This window comes from Pristis pectinata, chromosome 17 (genome assembly GCF_009764475.1).
Source record: "Pristis pectinata isolate sPriPec2 chromosome 17, sPriPec2.1.pri, whole genome shotgun sequence".
In the NCBI taxonomy this organism is placed as follows: domain Eukaryota; kingdom Metazoa; phylum Chordata; class Chondrichthyes; order Rhinopristiformes; family Pristidae; genus Pristis; species Pristis pectinata.
Genome location: NC_067421.1, coordinates 35,266,586 through 35,289,946, shown reverse-complemented (window position 1 = coordinate 35,289,946; position 23,361 = coordinate 35,266,586). Strand labels below are relative to the sequence as shown.

Sequence of the window (23,361 nt, the reverse complement as noted above, 5' to 3'; positions counted from 1 at the left end):
TACTCTCACTGAGAGAGGCTCTCTAACTCCAGATTTATTTAATTACGTGAATCTAAATCCAACACCAGGTATGGTGAAATTTGAACTCAACCTTCTAGTTCTCGGTATCTTAACCACCTGGTTACTGCTCCCTCCGTTCCTAATAGCAGCACTGAGATTGGTGGAATAGGGTGGGCTGTGGTTGAGACTGACCTGCAACTGTAGCTTCTCCACCTCCAGCTTGCTGGTGGTTTGACCAGGGTCTTGCATGGTACCCAACAGCAACTGTGCATCTACCAGAAGTGCATTCTTGCGTCGTAAATCCCTGCGTAGGCGCTTCTCCACATCAAAGTCTCGATGGCCGATCTGAATTAGAAGAGATCCATTTTTAGTAACAATTAATTTTATTTTGCAAACAGTTTGGATGGCTTTATCTGCTTTCAAGGCCATGAGAAGGTAGCAGCAAAGATAGGCATCCTCGGTCTTTCTGCTTGTTGAAACAGAGTTTCAGGCTTGCTGTGTTATTATGCAAAGTCATCATATTTGATTCCTTTCCTAATTCTATGTTGCTTCTCAATACGATTCGTGTCCAATCACATGACAGAATCAGAATAGAATCTAACCAGAGAGTCCCACTGCGGTAACTCAGGACCCAATTAGGTGGTCACATATTGCCTGATGTTAATGGGTGACCCTATTACAACAAGACAGCCCACAGCATAATTTCTGTATAAAATTAATTACTACAAATATCTAATGCTCTTTTGTTCATTTGGATATCTTTGATTAAGCAGGGAGGGCTGTTTAATGTTAATACCAATTAAAGGAAGATCTCTCTTATATTCGTCTTTACTTAGCTTCATTGCTTGTCACTGATAAAAAGCAACTGAAGATTAAAATATAATTTAGCTGTCAAACACTCTTGGTTTTCAGTAGCACTAGGAGTTGTTTGACAGTTTTCTGCTCGGACGTCAAAAGTTAAGATGACATGACAGGTTGCATAGGAACACAACTGAATGCGCAAGAACGTAAGAAGCTGCAGAGAGTAGTGGACTCAGCCCAATACATCACGGGCACATCCCTCCTCACCATTGAGAGTATCTACACGAGGCAGTCTATCATCAAAGCAGTACAGAAGCCTGAAGTCTCACACTACCAGATTCAAGAACAGCAACCATTCAGTTCTTGAGCCAACCAGCACACCCTAATCACTACCTCAGTATAGCAACATTATGACCACTTTGCATTACAGTGGACTTTTTTTTATTCCGTTTGTTTCTTTCTTGTATAATTTGTGTATAATTTATGTCTTTCTTGTGAACGTCGCAACTCTAATGTTATGTGCCTGTGATGCTGCTGCACCTGTGCACACGTATGACAATAAACTTGACTTGACTTGACTTGGATGTTGCCAATTTGAATTGACCCAAATGTTTCATTATGTGACTCCTCATCTGCAACTGTTTCACCTGGTTAAGCAGTCTTTTCTGATACTGAACCTCACTCCCCACCTTCAGTATTGATAAGTAATTAGCAAAGATATCCCAGCATTTTTCTTCTAGGTTGCTTTCAGCTGCGTCCTGGATTTTAAGAGCAATGCTGGAAAGTTGTCAACACCAGTCATGTTATAAAATGGCATCTGACACAAAATGGAGGAAGATAATCTCATGGGTGCCAAAACCTCAGCTTCTCTACGGCCCAAACTCATAAAGTCAAGAAGATTTTTCCAGTCTCTCCAAGGTATGTTGATGTGGTGTTCTGCAAGGGGGTCCTCTTGCCCTTGCGCAAGGACCCCCATTCCATTGCACGTGAGGCCCAATAGTCAATGATACTGAAGGCCTTTCCCTTTCTATTTCCACTGTTGGAGACTTTGGCTGTAAGTGTACGAAACCAGTGAGATAACATAGTCTTTTGCACACAGAGCAGCGATCTTTAAATAGCTTTCCCCAACAAATATCATCCACCTCTGTCTGGAAGCATTCTGCTGAGAGACCCCGAATGTCGTCACAGATGGCTTTCATTGTGGAACTTACCTTAATGAACTACTTCTCCTTCTGTCAGAGATAATATGGAAAACCGGCAGAGCAGAAATCTGGAACGAGGAGGGATCTCAGCCACAAGTTGTGCCATGGTTTAGCGATGGGGCGATGGATTAATGCAGGCCATCTGCTGACTGGTGAATTTTATTGAAGCCCCTGTCACTGCATCATCTTCCCTTTTACTGGCCTGATCACTGCTGGTTCATCTGCCAAAGTTGTGCATCAGAGTGAAATGTGCACCAAGTCTTCTGAGAATTTAATGTTGTAACTTGTTGAACCAAATCTCAGTTTTTCAAAGTCAAAGTGTTTTGTCACCGCCTGGCATGGAGGCTCCATTGTGCAGGATTGAAAAAGGCTGCAGAGGGTTGTAGACTCAGCCAGCTCCATCACGGACACAATGCTCCGCACCATCTTCAAGAGGCGGTGCCTCAAGAAGGCGGCATCCATCATTAAGGACCTTCACTACCTGGTTCATGCCCTTCTTACATTACTACCATCAGGGAGGAGGCACAGGAGCCTGAAGACCCACACTCAATGGTTCAAGAACAGCTTCTTCCCCTCCACCATCAGATTTCTGAACGGTCCATGAACCCGTGAACACTATCTCATTATTCCTTTTGCATTATTCATTTATTTTTGTAACTTATAGTAATTTTTATGTCTTTATGTATTGCACTGTAATGCCACAAAACAACAAATTTCACGACATCAGTGCTAATAAATCTGATTCTGATTCAAAGTTGAGTTTATTGCCATCTGTGTAAGTACGTGTAAGCACAGGTGCAATGAAAAATGGATTTGCAGCAGCATCACGGGCACATAGCATTAAATACACAACATTCACAAGAAAAATATAAATTCAACATAAATTATACACAATTTTTACAAGAAAGCACACAATTCGAACAAAATTAAACAAAGCAATTGTAGTGCAAAGTGGTCATAGTGTTGCTCTACTGAGGTAGTGATTAGGGTTGTGCAGGTTGGTTCAAGAACTGCATGGTTGAAGGGAAGTAGCTGTTCTTGAACCTGGTGGTGTGGGACTTCAGGCTTCTGTACCTCCTGCCCGATGGTAGCTCTGAGAAGTTGGCATGGCCTGGGTGGTGGGGATCTTTGATGACAGATGTTGCCTTCTTGAGGCAGCGCCTCATGTAGATACTACAGATGGTGGGGAGGGATGTACCCCTGATATATTGGGCTAAGTCCACTGCTCTCTGCAGCTTCTTATATTCCTGTGCATTCAAATTGCTGTACCAGACCATGATGTAACCAGACAATTTCAATCTGAACTTTCAATTATCATCTGAAGGCTTTGTTTTTTTTGATCCCACTCAGAAGCCAAGCAACCATTCTTCATCTGTGGGTCCGACCACAGGTCAGCAGGCCATTTCATTCCAGTACACTTTGCACTTGCCTAATGTCCACATACACTTAAATTCTGCACCACCCACCAACCAGTCCACACAGACTAACACCGATGGTTGCTGCTTCACGCAGTAAAAGCAGAGAAGTGACTTTGTTGCGTATGGACAACATCAATTGTTTTCCCCTTTAGGTTGTGAATGGACAAAACCTTTCAACATGCTCAAGAGATATCCTGATATACAAGTAAATATTTCCTTAACTGGCCATATTTTTCCAAATAAAATTTATGGGGTTGCAACTACGTCTCAGGTACTGGAACAGAACGAGCAACATCAGATCACATAACAGCATTCGACATTTAATTCTATTCATGTCAATTGAATTAAACATCAGTTGCCCTGTAGAACAGAGAGCCAATCTGATATTGGCCACTTTGCACAGCTCTCTGGATGAATTTCAAGCCCATAATTTTAGCTCAAGGATGAAATTATTCTACTAATCTGACCCTGAGTTTTATCCAGCTCAGTATTTTGTTTTGGAATGAAATATGGTTACCATGGCTTCTCTGGGAGGCTGAGACAACTGGTGTGGGTACAGGCTCTGGACTGGTAGGGTTGACTGTGTTAGCCATATCGTTCCATCTGTTTTGTATGGAGGGTAGCTTCATGTGACATACAGTGCAAGGTTAATTCTCTGTTTTATCAGGATAGCAAACTCAGCCAGAGGAAAAGCTTCAGCAATAGCTATCAGTCTCATCTCACTCAGGGTTGGTGAGTGGAAGTAAATTCAGACAGACTCGTGCTGCTGAGAGCAAAGTGCCCATGGACATAGATGAGAGCAAAGCGCGTTTGAGCCAAATAGCCTGGTGACCCTCACGGTCAGATCCATGCATGGAGGACTGCTTGGTGTCTGAGTGCGACTTGATAGCGAAGCCTTCAAATACAAATCAAAACTCTGAATCCGAATCCTCAGAAGTTATCGAGTCATGGAGAGATTCATCACAGAAACATGCCCTGTGGCATGTTTGGTAAAGGGGGTTAAGGGTTACAGGGAGAATGTGGGAGAATGGGGTTGAGGAAAAAAAAATCAGCAATGATTGAATGGGGGAACAGACTCGATGGGCCGAATGGCCTAATTCTGCTTCTATATCTTACAGTCTTACAGCGCACGGAGTACACACCAACCACCTCTTTGTCCTTGTGCACAGTTCTGACAGGTGATCAGGCACACACTGACCATTTACATTCCCTTACAATTAACTATCACAATTAAAACATTACACTCATTTGATTCAAAGCATCCATGCAATTTCATGTAAGCTCCAGTGATTATCGCTGCATCCTGCTAAATGCCAAATCAATACTCCATTTAGCTTTCTGAATGTTCCTAGTATTGCTGATTCAGCAGCCCATGTTTTCAGGTGGCCACTGCAGTAGCCACACTGCTTCAGCCGGTGAGGTGAGCGTTCCACCGCAACCATTACATAACCTCCACGAGCACTGACCTGTTCGCAAAGCGTTCCAACCAGACACTCCAGGTCCTGCTTCTCATGAAGGACCATCTGGCGTTCCTCAAACCCTTGTTCCAGCTGCATCTCCAACTGACGGAGCTGTGACGAAGGAAAAGATTCCCCAAGGTCAGACAGCTTAGAGTGCCAGCCACATCAGACTTCCCCAGGGGCTCTGTAAATACCCACAAAGCAGCCAAGAGGGACCCCTCAGACATTCCAATCATCTGGCTAAGCATTAATTTGCACCACATTTAACTTTCCTCTCACTTTGCTTTGCAACACCACAGTTGGTCTTGAAAAACACTTGCATTTTTGTGATGGTGCACAACCCAACTTTGTCCGATTTTCCTATTTTTTTAAATGCAAAGATAAGATATTTATTTATTAGTCACATGTACATCAAAACACACAGTGAAATACATCTTTTTGCGTAGAGTGTTCTGGGGGCAGCCCGCAAGTGTCGCCACGCTTCTGGCGCCAACATAGCACGCCCACAACTTCCTAACCCGTAAGTCTTTGGAATGTGGGAGGAAACCGGAGCACCTGGAAGAAACCCACGCAGACACAGGAAGAACGTACAAACTCCTTACAGGCAGCAGCGGGAATTGAACCCAGGCACTGTAATATCATTACCCTAACCACTGCTTCCTGACAGCACATTTTGTCAGATGAGTTTGTCTTTCGACTTGTTAAATCTACACTTAGAGACTTTTATTTATTTATAAAATAAAAATGCTTTTTTTAAAAAAAAATTAGATTCCTAATGTGGTTTATCTGCAACATATACTTTTGACGTGTAGTCATTGTGATAATGTGGGCAACAAGCTTCTATAAACAGTAATGACCAGAGAATGTGTGTTTTTTTGGTTGATGAATGAGGGGATAATATTGGCCAGGGCTGTTCTTCAGCACTGTGTATCATGTGACTTTTTACATTCACCTGAGAAAAAGAAGTCTCTGCACTTGCACATCCCTGGGACACAAACTGTACACAAAGGAAAGCAGAGGTGCTGGGAAACGAAAAGCAAAACTCTGCTTTCCTCGGCAGCACTAGACACGTGATCGAACCCGTGGTGTCATCCATCTCCACACATTCAGTCCTTTTGTCATCACTGGAACTGAACCTGTGGGTATAATGTACTGCAATACCGTTCTCTATGCTCGGAACTAAAGACAAATTACTCGCTCACGGTAGTGTAGCAGCTAGCGTGACGCTTTACAGCGCCAGCGACCCGGGTTCAATTCCGGCCACTGTCTGTAAGGAGTTTGTACATTCTCCCCGTGTCTGCGTGGGTTTCCTCCGGGACCGCCGGTTTCCTCCCACATTCCAAAACAAGACGTACAGGTTAGGAAGTTGTGGGCATGTTATGTTTGCGCCAGAAACGTGGCAACACTTGTGGGCTGACCCCAGAACACTCTACGCAAAAGGATGCATTTCACTGTGTGTTTCGATGTACATGTGACTAATAAAGATATCTTATATTTGCATGAGAATTGGGCAGATGAATATTGGTTTCTCCAGCACTGATCCTGACCTCGTTAACCAGTCCGGATGTAGGATCTCGACCTGAAACGTTGACAGTTCCTTTCCTCCCACAGATGCTGCTCAACCCACCCAGTTCCTCCAGTAAATTGTTTGTTGCTCCTGAATCAACTATCGATACATTTTGCTCAGTTTGTAGTCTATCCAAGCAAAGATGACACAGAGGCACATGTGGACAGTACCGTGCCTGAGCAAAGGGTCAAGCTTGAAACCAAGGTGTCTCAACCAAGGTGTATGACAGATTTGGACATGCGTTGTATCACATTTATCAGCTGTAGTTTGGGCACAAGAATGCAAGCTGAGGTTCCAGTGCAATAATGAGGAAGCGTGGCCTGTCTCTGATGACATAATCAGACAAGAATTTAAATTGAGGTCAGATGGAAATCGAAGATCCCATGATATTATTTTGCAGGAAATCTGGGGAGATAATCTTATTTCCCTCCAATAGTTATATCGCAACCAATGTCAGTAAAAACAGGTTCTCTGGTTATTTAACGCATTACTGGCTGTGGGAGCTCACTGTGCAGCGGCCACCACGTAGCCTACTTTATAACAGTGACTACACATCAAAAGCTGTTCACTGGCAGTGAAGCACTTTGGGTCATCCTGGGAGGGATGTAAAAGGCACTATATAAATGCAAGTCTTTTTGCTTTACTTTCACAACGCAGTGAGGAGCATACCCTTCGCTGGCAGGATTTACGGACATCTTCCAGCTCTTCCTCCTTGTCTTCCAGTTCCTTTAAGTGAATCTGCTTCATCCGCTCCAGCTCCATTTCTAAACGGAGGAGGGTCTGAACACAGGGGGAGGAAGAAGAGGAGAGAGTGAGAGAGAGGGCAGGGGGGGAGGTCAGAAGGCAGGAAGAGGCAGATAAAGGGGTAGAGAGAATGAGGGGGTGCCAAATAGAGAGGGCAGCAGATGAGGGAACAATGCAGCAGGACATGGAGCAAAAGGCAACAGACCTTCTGCTCCACGTCCTAGAAATAGAGGCAGAGTGTAGCAATGAACAGGGATTGAGAATGAAAGATAAACATCAACAAACGGAGAGAATAAAAGAAAGAGAACTGGTCTGACTAGGTAAGAAGGCAAGTAAAACAGAAGAGGAATATGCCAGAGAGTTAAGAGCACGTCAGAAACAGAAGCAATCAATAAATACCATTTAATATCTTTCACATCTTCTGAATGTCTTATTGTTGAAGATGCTTTAAAAGATCTGTTCAAGCTGACTTTCAGCTCCTTCCCTGACAGCGTTGCCTCTATGCTGAGTGAGCAGAGAAACTGGTCACCTTCAAACGGGCTAATTCTCAGCTGTATACGGTAACAGACTGCCCACATTGACTACAAGCAATCATCCTGGATTGGTTGACAGGGCGGGGGGAGTATGGGGTGAGGTTGTGGTGGTTAGGAGGGGTCTCTTTGTAAGTAAGGTGCATCCAAAATGATACCCCTGACATAGGAAATTTAGAATCTATTTTACATAGTTTTAGCATTTCAACCCAAAAACATTAAACAGATTATGCAGACATCATCATTCACTGTTTGTGGAAGGTCGCCCTGCCCAAATTATATTTCCTACAACAGCGACTGCACTACAATGGCAATTAGACAACTTGAGCATGTGAAAGGTGCTACACAAATGCAGTTTACTCTTTCCTTTCACACACACTGGGCACACAGCAACTGGACTCCTTAAAGAAATTTGAACTGATCTCCATGCATCCAAAAAGGATAGGCTCACAGCTAATGAACCTAATTTAATTTTTTGAGTAGCAGATAGAGGAACATCAATGTATTTCAAGCAGAACCCATTCAATAAACTTCCACATTAACAGCCATTAGTTAAGATTAAACCCCCAGGAACTGAAGACAAATTACTGATGTGGTTAGGAGATTGGTTAGGCAATAAAAGGCAGAGGGTGGGAATAATAGACATCTATCAAATCAGAAGGAAGCTATTTATGATATCCCACCTGGATCTATGGTAGAACCTCAATTATTCACAACATGTATTAATGATTCAGATAACACAATGGAGACCACAATTCCAGGTTTGCAATGACAAAATGATTGATGGTGGATGGTGAAGTGTGGTTGGGAGCATCTAATTACAAAAAGGCATTGACAGATTAAATGAAATAGCAATGCTGTGGTGGATAGAATCTATTACAGGTAAATGTGAAGTCATTCATTAGGACCATAAGGAAGAGAGATCCAGATATCAATTAAATGGTGAGCATTTAGAAATCATTTAAATGAGGTACGTCGACCTCTCGAGTGTAGTCATCAGGTATAAAATCTACAGACTTTTCCCAGGGACCTATACTAAGACAAACTGTAGATCTTAAGACCATCAACTTGGTGAAAGACATGCTTTGGTCTGCCCAAAACCTGTTGGTCTTCCAGAGTAAGGAGATGTCTGCAGGTGAATGCTGGTGTTTTGGCACATTCCAGGGTGCAGGAGTTTGTGCTGAGGGGCACACTGAGGCTCGGTGCAGCCAATGCAAAGGCTCTGTAGCAAAGGACCGCAGTTTAGGGTCCTGTCACCATTGGACACTGAGGACTTGAGTCCTGCTAACAACCTCTCAAGCACTTCATGGGAGTATTGTTTAAGGAGGAAACCTGAGTCATAAGTAAGGCGAATAGCCACAGTCTTTTCCCCAGGGTAGGGGAGTCTAAAACTAGAGGGCATAGGTTTAAAGTGAGAGGGGAAAGATTTAAAAGGGCTTGACAGCAATGTTTTCACACAGAGGGTGGTGGGAAAGTGGAACCAGATGACAGCACAAGTGGTAGAGATGGATACTATCACAATGCTTAGGAGACACTTGGGCAAGTACATGGATAGAAAAGGTTTAGAGGGATATGGGCCAAATGCAGGCAAATGGAACTAGCTCTGTTAGGCAGGCAACTTGGTCAGCGTGGAGGAGTTGGGCCGAAGGGCCTGTATTCCGTGCTGTGTACATGTGCTCCATCCTGCAGTGACACATTTTACTTCGATCATTCAATGAATACAGAGAAAAATGTGTACTGATTGTATTCCCTGTATGTATTATTATGAATAAAGTTAACTTTTAAATTAACAAAAGTAATCAAAAAGAATTATGGGATGCTACACTTTATAACTGGAAGGGTAGGACATAAAAAGAAAAGTTGTACAAAGCCCTGGTTTGACCCCATCTGGGCTACTTTGTACACATCTTCCAAAGGAGCTATCAGTGATAGGGGTGCAAAACAAATTCACCAGAGTTTACTGGAGCTCCTTGGGTTAGGTTATGTGGACTGGGTTTGCATACTCTTAAGGGGCAACTTAATTGAGCGTTTTAGGATTTTGAAAGGAATTGGCAGGGGAATAGAAAAGATTTTTCCATTGTGGGAGAAGAAACCTAAAGGCTTTGGAGAGGATTGCAGAAGAATGAGACTGGGATAATTCTAGGGATGAGATACTTTAGTTCTGTGGGTAGACTGAAGAAGCTGGGAAGTTCTCCCTGGAAAAGAGGAGGTCAAGAGGGTATTTGAAATGATGGTGTAGACAGAGAGGATCTGTTCCCATTGGTGGAAAGGTGCATTGGACATACTCTTATCTAACTCATTAATAAACGTTGCAAATGCTAAAAGATCATGCTAACAACCCCCAGCAGGTTATGTGACCATTTCCAGTTAGTACACTGGCCATTGACAGTCCATTCAACCACCAGAAGAACAAGAGCGAACACCATCCTCCTCCATACATTTCCCAGTGCTGCCTAAATGTTGTAGTTGGCCAAAGAACCAAAAATGACAAAAAGAAAATCTTTTTTATACACTGATTGGTGAGCCTCTGAATGCACCAGGAGAGTAATGGAACAGATTCAAATGGATAAGTACTTAAAAAATGAAAATATAATGTGGGCCTATAGGGAGAGATTGGAGGATCGGGGCTAGTGGGATTTTTCTTGCACAGAGCCAGCAGGACTCAATGGGCTGATTGGCCTCCTTCCACCTTGTTACCTTTCTGCGGTTCTGCAATTCCAGGACACAGTGACATAACCTTAAAATCAGACCCAGGCCTCTCAGGAAACAAGTTAGGAGATTCTTCTTCAGTATGGAACTATCGCCCAGAGAAATCAGTGTCAGCTAACACATTTTTTAACATCTAAAATTGATCTTGTTGAACAGTGGAACAGATAAAAAGGGCTGAATGGCCTTCTCCTGTGTTTTTTTTTTACCCATTTCAAGAAATAGAAAGTTATATTTAACCTCCGAGAAGCTGCGTTGGAATAATAATACAAGTTTTAATATCTCAGAGCATGAGATAAGGCAGAAAACCAGCCAATCCAGTTCAGCAGACTTCAAGACACATCGTTGGGATACAAGCCAGTGCAGGATAAAATAGGAGGCTTAAGATATTAGTGGACAAATCAGCAGGCACTGTTTTTATATTTGCCGTAAGATAACCAGATGTGTTATTTGTGGACCAGGATAATCTTCTGCAACATAGACTGCTAGCATTAAAAGCAATGTGTGAACCATACAGACTGCATTATTCAGCAGCTCTGAAAATTAAGTTGTTTTCTATATTATCTGGCCTCCCTGAAAGTGTATTTCTTTAATGCTATGATGCTGGAAGTTCAAAGAGTTTTGGCCAAGTGTAGAGATCATTTAATTGCTCTCTTTATGTCTTCTTAACAAGGATCTCTCCCAGAACACACCAGCAATGCAGGCCTTGACAGCTTTCTCTCTAGAGATCCCTTATCTGTCTCAACATGCACCCCAGACAATGAAGGTTAGGTTGGGAGAATATTGATAAGCAGTGGTCCAATTTTGGGATATTGATGAGACCATTCATTGAAAACAAATGTGTTGTTGTAGGACCACAATGCAGGCGCCTAAAATACATCCAGTAAAGGCTTTTTTTTCATCTGCTTGTCTCTGCTCACTTTAGGGATGGGTTTAAGATCATGGTAACAACCCTCAGTAGGTTACGTAGGTGACTACGTCCAGTCAATGCGATGGCTACGAATGGTCCATCCAAACACCAAAGGAACACAAGCAAACCTCAGTCATACATTTCCCTGCACTGCCTGTACAAAACCAGACCCAGGACCCAACAGGAGGTGGAGCAAAGTGGTGCGTGGTGTCTCAACCCTGTACTCCTATTGGAGTGCTTACAATGACAAAAGGATTTGAGGAAATAGATAGGGAGGAACCATTTGCTCTGCTGGGGAGTCCGGAACAAAGGGTACTTCCTCCTTAATTTATAGCCAGGACGTTCATCAGTGGTATCGGGGAGTAGTTCATATCATGTCAATGGAAATGCAATGCTCTTTCGCTCAAAACATGACCAATTGAAAAGGTCATAATTGAAACCAGCAGGTACTTGTTAGCCAAGGGTACTAATGATTAGGGAAGCAGAACTGAGATACAGATCAGCCATAATAAATTTGAATGGTGGAACAGGCTGGAGGAGATGGATGGCTTCCTCTTGCCTCCATATCCTTCTGACATTTTTGACCATCTTGTAAGGTCAGAGCTGTCGTAGGACATGGGAGCAAGAGTAGGCCATTCAGTCAGTCAAGCTGTTCCACCATTCAAGTTTACAATGGCCGATCTGTATCTCACTTCTGCTTCTCTGATCATTGCTGAAGGTCCTCTACAACTGGCCATCAACACGAGGTCAATTGTTGACAGATGGTGGGACGAGGGTAGGAGGGTGCGTGGTATTAGTTCACAGATCAATCACAATCTCATTGAATGGCAGAATGGTTGAAAGGGGCTCAGAAAAAAATTCACTCCTATTACTGTGGACTGTGAGGCAAATGGTCCATCCTGGCCTGCTGTGGCATAACACATGAAGACAAGAGCAGGGAGGTTATGCGCCAACTTTATAAAACCTTGGTCAGACCTCAGCTGGAGTGTTGCATGCAGTTCTGGTCACCACACTAGAGGAAAGACGTCATAGTGCCAGAGAGAGTGCAGAGGAGAATCTTCTGCATGAGGTTTAAGGTCTTTGGGATTAATTGTCAGATTTAACTAATTTACATTTTTGAATTATTATAGCTAACTAATTGTTTTAGGTGTTTTGGATTTAAAATTTTATTTTCTCAATTATGCTCAAAATGTTTTAATCAATTGAATATTAATTTAATAGTTTTGGAATGATTCTGTAAGTTTTTGAAGGCCTTGACAGAGCTAAGCTGTGGTCATGGGTTTGCCACTACTTGTCTGTCTTATGGACAGCCAACACCAGCTTCCTCTCCCTGGTGTTGTGCAAGGTCCTGTCACTGAGGACCAGAGTCAATTGAGAGCACGGATTGATGAATATGACATAAGTGCAGATATTCCTTGTATAGACGGGCAGCTCTCCAGTTGACCAAGAATTCCAGGACAACGTGTAGACACTGTGCATAGAGACAGGGTGGAACCTATTGTGATGATCTCCAGGGTCAGAGATCTGTTGCCACTCCCTTTAGGTTGGGGAAAGAAAGCCAATAGCTAAAGGCATGGCTTGGGCAGCCCTGGTTGCTGCTCAGCCTGATTTTGACTGACCTGCTCCAGCTGTTCGATGGTTCCCACTTGTTCACTGATTTCTTTACTCTGCTCCTTTGTTGTAGCCTCAAGATGGCGAAGCTGTTTCTTTATCTGCGCCACGGTCTCCTTGTTCTGGGGCTCACGGGACGTAAGGTCACTCAGTTCAATTTTGAGCTCTGCTATTTGCTGCTTTAACACCGTGGCTTCAGATTCTTTTGCCTGTTAAACAAGGTGGAGAGAAAAACACCATCAGTCATCTAGTGACTTCAATATCAGTGCCAGGAATCTATAGTGCCACCATCTGGGCCATGCCATCTTCTCGCAGCTACCATCGGGCAGGAGGTACAGAAGCCTGAAGTCCCACACCACCAGGTTCAAAAACAGCTACTTCCCTTCAACCATTCCGTTCTTGAACCAACGGGTACAACCCTAATCACTAAACTCACTAGTTTAGCAACACTATGACCACTTTGATCACTTTGCACTAAAATGGACTTTGTGCTTTTTGGACTAATTGTGTACTTTCTTATCAAAATTATGTTTAATTTATGTTTTTCTTGTGAATGCTGCTCATATAATGCTATGTGCCTGTGATGCTGCTGCAAGTAAGCTTTTCATTGTACCCGTGCATACATGTACTTGTGCCTATGAGAGTAAACTTGACTTTGACCTTGAACAGCTAAGTCAAAGCTACCCCCAAACCATGCAAGCATTCTGTGACTGAAAGTATAGACAACGGACCTGCTAAACCAAGGCATCTCAAGTGAACTCACTCTCTTTGTCTCAGTCTGTAACAGGAGGAATTACCGAATTGGGTTCTCCTTCTGATTCTCACTTCCTCTCTGACAGGTATGTTTCACACCACACTATATCCCAGCTATAGATGTTGATATATTGTATATTAATGTACACAGTGGGTGAGTTGGTAAAAATGCAATTTACCTGCTATATATGGTAGACAACTCCCCTTTTCATCGCAATAAAAAATGCCAGCGCCTCTACTGGAGTTGCATGCAGTTTAAATCAAGAAACTTTAAAAGTACAACAGTTTATTCAGTTATCTCCATACATACTTTTTATAATCAAGGAATTTCAGGATATTTGTTCCCACTTATAATAAAAGCCAGCATTAGATCTTCTAATCCCCAATATCATTGTTTCTATTGCACAACCTCTTTGAACAATTGGCTATGGAAGTTGTGCAGTACCTGAAGAATTGCATGGATAGAGGAATGCTCCGAAACATGATGTAGCTTGATAAATGGAGGAGACTAACAAAATACAAGGGAAATGGTCAGCAAATTTACGAGGTTTTAAGAGGCACTTCTTCAATCATGATGTACGATACAGGCAACTGATGAGTGCTGTCATTCAATATCAGCAGATGCTTGTGGTTAAATGGGGGCCATGCAAGTGGAGAGGGTGTACTTCATGTCAGTCATGTCATTCACTTGTGTAAGCTGCTGCAGTGGTAGAAAGTGCACAGGCCGATGGCCTTTGGACTATGTCATTGTCTCCACCTCTTTTACACCCACTTCAACCATGCCCAGGTCAGACCAAGGAGCTCTATAGAGAGCGACTCTTGGCATCGTCTCTTGAGCCCATTTCTCAAGCCCTTTCCTATTGGCCTCTTTCTTAACAGCAGCGGACTGAGGGTCCTGCCCGACTTCTTGATTAGTAATTGCATCTGAAGACCCGAGGAAGAGAGAAGAATGCCTAAATGAATAAAGGCTAGAGGTCGTAACACCTCAACAAATGGTGTTCAATTATGAGCTGCGTACTCAGGGCAGGTGGATAATGAATTTATAATCTAAGCTCATGGGGGCATCACTGTAAATACCTCAAAGTTCAGCGTACTAGAACATTGTAAACTGAGATTCACCTGCATGTCCTGTTGTGTCCGATAAAGTTCTGTCCTCAATGCATGACTTTCCTGTGACACCTTCTCACGAAGGGTTTTCTCAAAGGCTGCCTTCCCAAGAGCTTGAGCCAGCTCCATATCAAACCTGATGAAACAGAATGGAATAAATATAGCAACAAATTCTGAGTAAACTTTACATCGAATGAGATAATGAATAGAACAGCATCAGTCATCAAGTTCAACCTCAAACCAGAAGACGCAGCATCTTCCTCAGAATGTCACCATTTTCAATCCTATATTAATCGGCCCCATTCCTGGAGTTACCATTGACCAGAAACCAGACTAGAGCAGCACATAAGTACCATGACTACTAACGCAGGTTATAGGCTGGGTATCCTGTGAGCTGTGACTCACCTCCTGCCTCCCATGCACAAGTCACAAAGCCTTTCCAACATCTACAAGGCACAAGTCAGGAGTGTGATAGAATCTCCTCAGTAAAAGGGCAGCACCAACAACACTCAAGGATCTTATCACCATGCAGAACAAAGTAACCATCTTGACTGGCATCCCATCCACCACCTTGAATATTCACTCCCTACACCACTACTGCACCTTTCCTGCAGTGCGTACCATTTACAAAATGCCCGCAGTTACTTACTCGGTTACTCTGACAGCACCTGCCAAAACTCAGATCTATATCACCAAATTATGAGGGGTATAGATAGGGTGTGAATGCATGCAGACTTTTTCCCCTCAGGTTGGGTGAGACTAGAACTAGAGGTCATAGGTTTAGGGTGAAAGGTGAAATATTTAAGGGGAATCCGAGGGGAAACTACTTCACTCAGAGGGTGGTGCGAGTGTGGAACGAGCTGCCAGCGGAAGTGGTGGGTGCGGGTTCAATTGTAACATTTAAGAGAGGTTTGGATAAGTACATGAATGGGAGGGGTTTGGAGAGATATGGTCAGGGTGCAGGTAGATGGGACTAGGCAGAAAACCAGGCCAGCATGGACTAGATGGGCTGAAGAGCCTGTTTCTCTGCTGTAGTGCTGTATGATGCTATGACCAAGGGCAGCAGGTACAGGGGAAAACCACTACTTGCACTTTTCCCTCCATGTCACACAGTATCCTAACTTGGAAATATATTGTTTCTTCATCTTCACTGAGTCCAAATCTTGGAATTTCCCCACCTAATAGCATTGTGAAAATACCTTCCTCGGAAGGACTACAGCGTTCAACAAGACAGCTCACCACCACTTTCTGAAGGCCAATGAGGGATGGGCAAGAAATGCTGGCCTTGCCAGCAACACCACCTCACAAATTATCGATGTGAGAAAAGTGTCCTGTTGACTGCATCACAGATATATACATCAGTATATATTATTTTCCTCCTCACCCTCTCAGAACCCAGAGCAGGAAGAGTCCTTCCCCAAAGGATAGTGTGAGCCAGAGGAGATTTTAAAATAACCTACTGGTTACACAGTCACCTTTATAGATACCAGCTTTTTATTCTAATTCATTAAATGAATTAACTGAATTTAAATTGCTGAGCTCCAACAGTGAGGTTTGGACTCATACTTACAGATCATTTGTCTGAGCCTCTGGATTACCAAACCAGTAACGTAACCACTATGACAACAGCGGTGGTTGTCAATCATTATGGACTTACAAAGGCAGAACAAGAGCAAGAGATGTGGTAAAATTTTAGAGCTGAACACCTCCTGATCGGGGTGCGGAGATGGCTGAGTGAAGAGAGCTTCTCATTATATATCCACAAAAAAGATAAGGCAGCTTCACACTGACACCAGTATCTTCTCCAAGCCTTCAGGCATTGTCAGCTCCTTTATGAATGACTGTTCTCCAAACTCCTTACAACAAATGTTCAGCCATTAGCTACTGGGAGATTCAGAAGGCCAGCATCAGCTGCTGCCCAGAGAAGTTGGCCAAGCATGGAGTGTCGGGAAGGACAAGGCTGGGACTGAGATGGATCTCAATCAGAATATTACTCATCAAAACACAGAAGGAAGCCATTTGGCCCATCAGGTCTATGTTGGCTCCTGGGGAGCAATCCCATCAATCTTATTCCCTCTCTCCTTATTTTCCTGTGGTCCTGCCATCAACTTCCCTTCTTTGGTCACCTACCTTCACTAAGGGATAATTTACAATAGCTAATTAACCTACCAGCACATCTTTGGGATTTGGGAGAAAACTGAAGCACCTGGAGGAAACCACAAAGGTCATGGGGAGAATGTGCAAACTCAACACAGACCTCACTGGAGATCAGGATCAAACCCAAGTCCCTGGAGGCATTAGGCAGCAACACTAACTGCTGTAGCACCGCGTCACCCATAGTTGTGAAAATGTTATAAGAGCCTGCTCTTTGGAGCCCAAACAAACCTTCTCTGTTTCTTCTCCAGCTCATGATTGCGACTTTGCTGACCTTCCATCAACACCTTGGTGTCCTCCAAATCCGTGGACAACCGTTTTCCCTTCCTCCTGAGCTGCTGAACATCCCGCTTGGCGCTCTCATAACTTCCCTGGAGATCTGAAAGCTGAGAGAAACAAAAAGCCATAAGAAACAGGAGAAGTCATCCACTTAGCCCCTTGAGTCTGCTCTTAGATAGGCACATGAATGGGATCATGGTCGACCTGATCTTGTCCTCATCTCCACTTCCTTACCTGATGTCTACAACTTTTGACTCCCCTCCAGCCAAAATGCTACTTATCTCAGGTATGAACACTACAGTACTGTGCTATACCGTTCTATGTTCTAAGAACATAGAACATAGTACACTACAACACAGGAACAGGACCTTCAGCCCACTAGGTTGAGCTGAACAAATTAAACTAGTAATTAAACGTCTAACTAAACTAATCCCTTCTGCCTACACAATGTCCATATCCCTCCATTCTCTGCACATTCCTGTGCCTATCTAAGAGCCTCTTAAACACCTTTGCCGTATTTGTCTCCACTACCACCCCTGACAGGACATTCCAGGCACCCACCACACTCTGTGTAAAAAAACTTGCCCCACACATCACATTTGAACTTATCCCCTCTCGCCTTAAATGCATGTCCTCTAGCATTAGACATTATGACCCTGGGAAAAAGATACCAGAATTCCAAAAATCCACAGCCTCTGAAAGAAGAAATTCCGGCCCATTATATTCTCAAGTATCTCACCACTTATCTCAAGACTATGGCACGTGGAGGTATACTTCAGCATTCCAAAAATGGGTGGAATCCAATTGCTACACAGTTGACCATTATACACATCAGTGTCCTTTGTAGAATGTTGGTGGGCACATAATTTTATCACCTGCTGGAGAAGGTCCTCATCCTGGCAGAGACTGAAGGCTCCACTGTAACTTCAACCCACCACTGGACTTTTCCTGCTGATCTTCCTTCCTGGAAATGTCCTGGGACTTCTTTAAGTTCCTGGGTGTCAACATCGCGGAGGACCTATCCTGGGCCCAGCACGTAGATGCAACCACGAATAAGACGTGCTGGTGTCTCTACTTTCTTAGAAGTTTAAGGAGATTCGGCACGTCTTCAGGAAAGGGGGCGGTGTACATGCACCTGTCTACATCATCGGTGCTGAGGTCAAGAAGGTTGAGAGCTTCAAGTTCCTGGGAGTGAACATCACCAATAGCCTGCCCTGGTCAAATCATGAAGATGCCACGGGCAAGAAAGCTCACCGGCACCTCTACTTCCTCAGGAGGCTAAAGAAATTCGGTATGTCCCCTTTGACACTCACCAACTTTTATCGATGCACCATAGAAAGCATCCTATCTGGATGTATCACGGCTTGGTACGGCAACTGCTCTGCCGAGGACTGCAAGAAACTGCAGAGAGTTGTGCACGCAGCCCAGCGCGTCACAGAAACCAGCTTCCCCTCCTTGGACTCTGTCTTTACCTCTCGCTGCCTTGGCAAAGCAGCCAGCATAATCAAAGACCCCATCCACCCGGGTCAATCTCTCTTCTCTCCTCTTCCATCAGGTAGAAGATACAGGAGCCTGAGGGCACATACCACCAGGCTTAAGGACAGCTTCTACCCCACTGTGATAAGACTATTGAACAGTTCGCTTATACAATGAGATGGACTATGACCTCACGATCTACCTTGTTGTGACCTTGCACCTTATTGCACCGCACTTTCTCTGTAGCTGTGACACTTTACTCTGTGCTGCTATTGTTTTTACCTGTACTACATCAATGCACTCTGTACTAACTCAATGTAACTGCACTGTGTAATGAATTGACCTGTATGATCGGTATGCAAGACAAGGTTTTCACTGTGCCTCAGTACAAGTGACAATAATAAACCAACATCAATGTCATTGAAGATTCTGACAGACTTCTGCAGATGTGCAGTGGAAAGCATCATGGTCTGGTACAGAAACTCCAATGCACAGGAACAAGAGGCTACAGACAGTGGTAGACTCAGCCAATTCCATCATGGGTACAGCTCTCTCCACCATCAAAGACATCAAGAGGCAATGTCTCAGGAAGGTGACATCCACCATCAGGAACCCCCACCATCCGGGACATGCCCTCTTCTCGATGCTGCCTTCAGGCAGGAGGTACAGGAGCCTGAAGACCCACACCTCAAGGTTGAACAACTGCTTCTTCCCCACTGCCATCAGGTTCTTGAACCAACCTGAAAAACTCGAACACTACCTTGCACTATATTTTTTCTCTCTCTCAATCTTGCACTGGTATTGTTGTTTATTTTACACACTTGTTACTGTATGTATAATTTATGTTAATTTAACTTTATATAAACTTATGATTGTCCTCATCTTGCAATGTACTGTGCTGCTGCTGCAAAAAGCTCATTTTCATGCCATTTATACCCTGTGTATGTATGCCTCTGGCAACAATAAACTTGAACTTAAAATGTTCCCAAATAATACGATAAACTGGATATCTATGTGCTACTGACAATGAATTTCACATCATGAATCCTTTGACAAAACCCCAAAAAGAAAGATCAGGACAAGTGAAGATGATAGGAGATCAGGAAAACCTTGGAGAACTTCCAATACAATAATCTTTCCCCTCAAAATCCAGCTCCTTTACCTTGTGTTCCAGTTCCTTTCTGATCTGTAGCTCTGACTCCATCCTTTCCTCAAACATACGGATCCGCTTCCGGAGAAACTCCATTTCCATCAACGTGCAATCGTACTGCATTTTCCATTCTTCCTCTAACACAATGCAAGACATATAACGTTAGAAGGCAAATAATGTGGAGTATGTTAATACAAGAGGAGCTATCTATTATGTCTAACATTATCAGGGCTGCTGAACTAACAATTGGGCAAGTCATAAAGTTGAACCTGAGATATATTGGCAATTTAGAGTCCAACAACAGAGGTTGGCCACAAAAGATTGGCTGGATTATTGTGGAAACCCAACAGGTTCTCTCATGTCCTACAGTGAAGGGAATATGTCACTCCTGACTGGTCCAGTCCACACATGACTCCAGGTCCATCTCTTGTGTTAACCCTTCAATCAGTCACAAAACTTGAAAATGAGCCAAATACACAGCCTGCCCAGTGTGACCAGTGAATCTGAATTAAGAAAAAAAAATTATATTTTGGTTTGGACCACTATTGCTCCATCCATTGCAAGTTTGTACACATGAGAGGTTTGTTGATAGGTCCAATGCATGGGTTGTTTGTACTGCATTACTGTAACAAGCAATACTGCAATGTTGGGTAATGGAATCGCAATACAGGGCAGCTCTGCAATATAGCTCACCTGTGGGTATAAAATGGAGACAGCTCAGTGCCCAAGGATCTGAGCCTGTATCATCTTAATGCTACTACCTCAAAAGCACAAGTGAAGTGTTGGATAAAATAACAGAGGAACAGATAGTAAACTGGAATCAAAAGCAAAGGTTTTCATTGCACACTCCAGAAACCAGAGCATCCAATGGTCTGCACACTCTTAGCTTGTTGGTGACAGCTAACCCTCATAACTAATTACCCACTGCTCAACCTGCTGAATATTTCCAGCTTTTTGTTTCAGATTCACTGCTTCTGCAGTTTTCTTTTTGTTTTTCAACCAGCTACCACAGACCTCAGGGGCCAGATCACTCATTGGCAGCAGCCTCTCTGGGTTTGGAAATGTTGTAGCACCTTGAAGAGCCACCTATCTGCATCTACGGGGTCTGCTGCCAAACTGGTCCTGCAGAGAACGTCCCAATGTTTTGTTACTAAAGTGGGATTGGCAACTCATGCAGGGGAATCAGAATCAGTTTGGTTCTTGGTTCCATATATTAACATTTATTGTGTGCAATTCTGGTCGCCCCATTACAGGATGGATGTGGAGGCTTTGGACAGGTGCAGAAAAGATTTATCAGGATACTGCCTGGATTAGAGGGTATGAGCTATAAGGAGAGGTTGGACAAACTTGGGTTGTTTTCCCTGGAGCATCAGAGGCTGAGGGCAGACCTGATAGAAGTTTATAAAATTATAGATAGGGTAGACAGAATCTTTGATGTGATGAGCAGGTGTCACATGAACACACGGCCAACCTCTCCCATGACATTGATTTACCCGTCACTGCAGCTCCCAGCTCCCTGGACTGCAGCTGCAGCAGAGTTTCCTCCAGCTGCTTCTCAACAGAAGTTAAATCCTTCACCACCTTCTCATATTTAGTCTAGGAAGAAAGAAAACACATATACAAGAGTAAAATTAGATTCAACATTTAAACCAGCACAGATTTCAGCTTCTGTCTTCGGTCTCCCAGGAAGAACCAGCAGTTGAATATGAAGCAACAAACAATCTGATTGGAATGGTGAGAGGAAATTGGAAGAGGAAATGTTGCCCTGTTTGGGCCGGCCCAGGACTCTGATGCAGGGTTTTGACCTGAAACAACGACAATTCATTTCCTCCCACAGATGCTGTTCAACTCGCTCCAGCATCTTGTTTGTTGCTCCAGATTCCAGCATCTGCAGTCTCTTGTGTTTCAGTTGATATGAAGCATTGGAGCAAAACAAATCCTCTCAGTCATATGGGCAAAAGAAAGTATCCTGATGGGTTGCATCTCAGCCAGGTGTGGCAAGCTGCTGTGGTCTGGACTGTCAGAAGCTCGCAGAGAGTGGTAAACAGTCCATCACAGGCACGTCACTTCCTTCCATCCAGTCCACCTTCACGGTGTGTTGCCTCAGGAAGGCTAACAGTATCATCAAGGATGCCTGCCGCCCTGGCCATGGCACGTCACTTCCTTCCATCCAGTCCATCTTCACGGTGTGTTGCCTCAGGAAGGCTAACAGTATCATCAAGGACGCCTGCCGCCCTGGCCATTCCCCTTTCTCTCTTCTATCTTCTGAAAGCCCAGACATCCAGACTCAAGAACAGCTTCTTCCCCACTGCTGTCAGACTCCTGAACCAGTCACCTCTCTCACATCCCCTTCCCGGTGGTGCTGCCACCTTCTCAGACTCTTAACTCTCCCTCTCTCAGTTACTCCGTTATTGTCACTTTAGCATCTCTTTCTGCACTACTTCAGATTGCACTGCAATCTTTGCTCCATTCTGCTGTCTTGCACTTTCTTGTTGTATTTATCGTTGTATTTATAATTACCATGTACATGGTTTACTCTGTGAGCTTCACACAAGCAAGGAATTTGATTGCATCCTGATATATATGACAATCAACTAATCTGAATCTAATCAGAGAGGACGGAAGAAATCACAAAAGAAGCAAGTCCGGGGGTGAACCTGAACACAAGGTAGTAAATATTCTACTTAGGCACATGAGAAATAGAAGCAGGCATTGTTGTCCAGCCCTGGCCTGCTCTTCCATTCAATAATGTCGTCAGGGACAGTGGGAATCTTATTCAACCATTCATGCACATCACTAAATAGGTGACGAAATATTTGGCTATCATTAAACATTGGCTTGGGAGTACTTTTCAAGATTTAGCATAGACAAGTCATCGGTCTGGGCCGGGTCAGGAACACAGACATTGCATCCAATAGCTTTGATTCGGATCCAATTCCCACACTGGTTTCCAGGGAATTGTTCTGGGGTGAAGGTTATGGAGAAGAGATAAACAGAGAGAGAACTGTAAACAGGCCAAGCATTTCCTTTTCCAATTTCCTTTCACCAAGACAATTATTCCTTGAAGGAAGCAGTGACATAGTGGTCTTGGTGGCTTGGCCATTATTCAGATGTAAGGTAAGGTGCCGAGGTGTTGGAATTATGTATGAAACATTATCTAGGCTACTGTTGAAGGAGAATGTACAGTTCTGGTCACCAAACTGCAGGAAGGTTGTGGTAGCACCAGAAGGAGTGCAGAGGAGATTTATAGGGCTGGAGAATTATAAGGAGGAGGACAGTAAATGCTAGAAATGCTCAGTAGTTCAGGCAGCATCTGCAGAGACAGGTAGGGTTAACATCAAAACTGAGCAGCACAGTGACACATCTGGTCATGTTGTTTCCTCGCAGTGCCAGAGACCTGGGTTCAATCCTGACCTCCAGTGGAGTTTGCACGTTCTCCCTGTGACTGCGCGGGTTTCCTCCGGGTGCTCCGCTTTCCTCCCACATCCTAAGG

At 43.8% G+C, this 23,361-nt stretch overlaps 1 protein-coding gene across 1 annotated transcript in view; it reads right to left on the bottom strand.

Moving 5' to 3' along the window:
• The window catches only part of LOC127579203 (unconventional myosin-XVIIIb-like), a 211,480-nt gene that overhangs the window by 76,014 nt on the left and 112,105 nt on the right, over nucleotides 1-23,361 (bottom strand). Inside the window, exons 24-31 of the mRNA XM_052031811.1 lie at nucleotides 21,369-21,464; nucleotides 19,881-20,003; nucleotides 17,195-17,349; nucleotides 14,822-14,945; nucleotides 12,958-13,158; nucleotides 7,118-7,228; nucleotides 4,888-4,992; nucleotides 193-345 (exon numbers count right to left, since the gene is read on the bottom strand). Coding sequence (XP_051887771.1) covers nucleotides 193-345; nucleotides 4,888-4,992; nucleotides 7,118-7,228; nucleotides 12,958-13,158; nucleotides 14,822-14,945; nucleotides 17,195-17,349; nucleotides 19,881-20,003; nucleotides 21,369-21,464 — 1,068 coding nt within the window. The remainder of the gene's footprint in view (nucleotides 1-192; nucleotides 346-4,887; nucleotides 4,993-7,117; nucleotides 7,229-12,957; nucleotides 13,159-14,821; nucleotides 14,946-17,194; nucleotides 17,350-19,880; nucleotides 20,004-21,368; nucleotides 21,465-23,361) is intronic.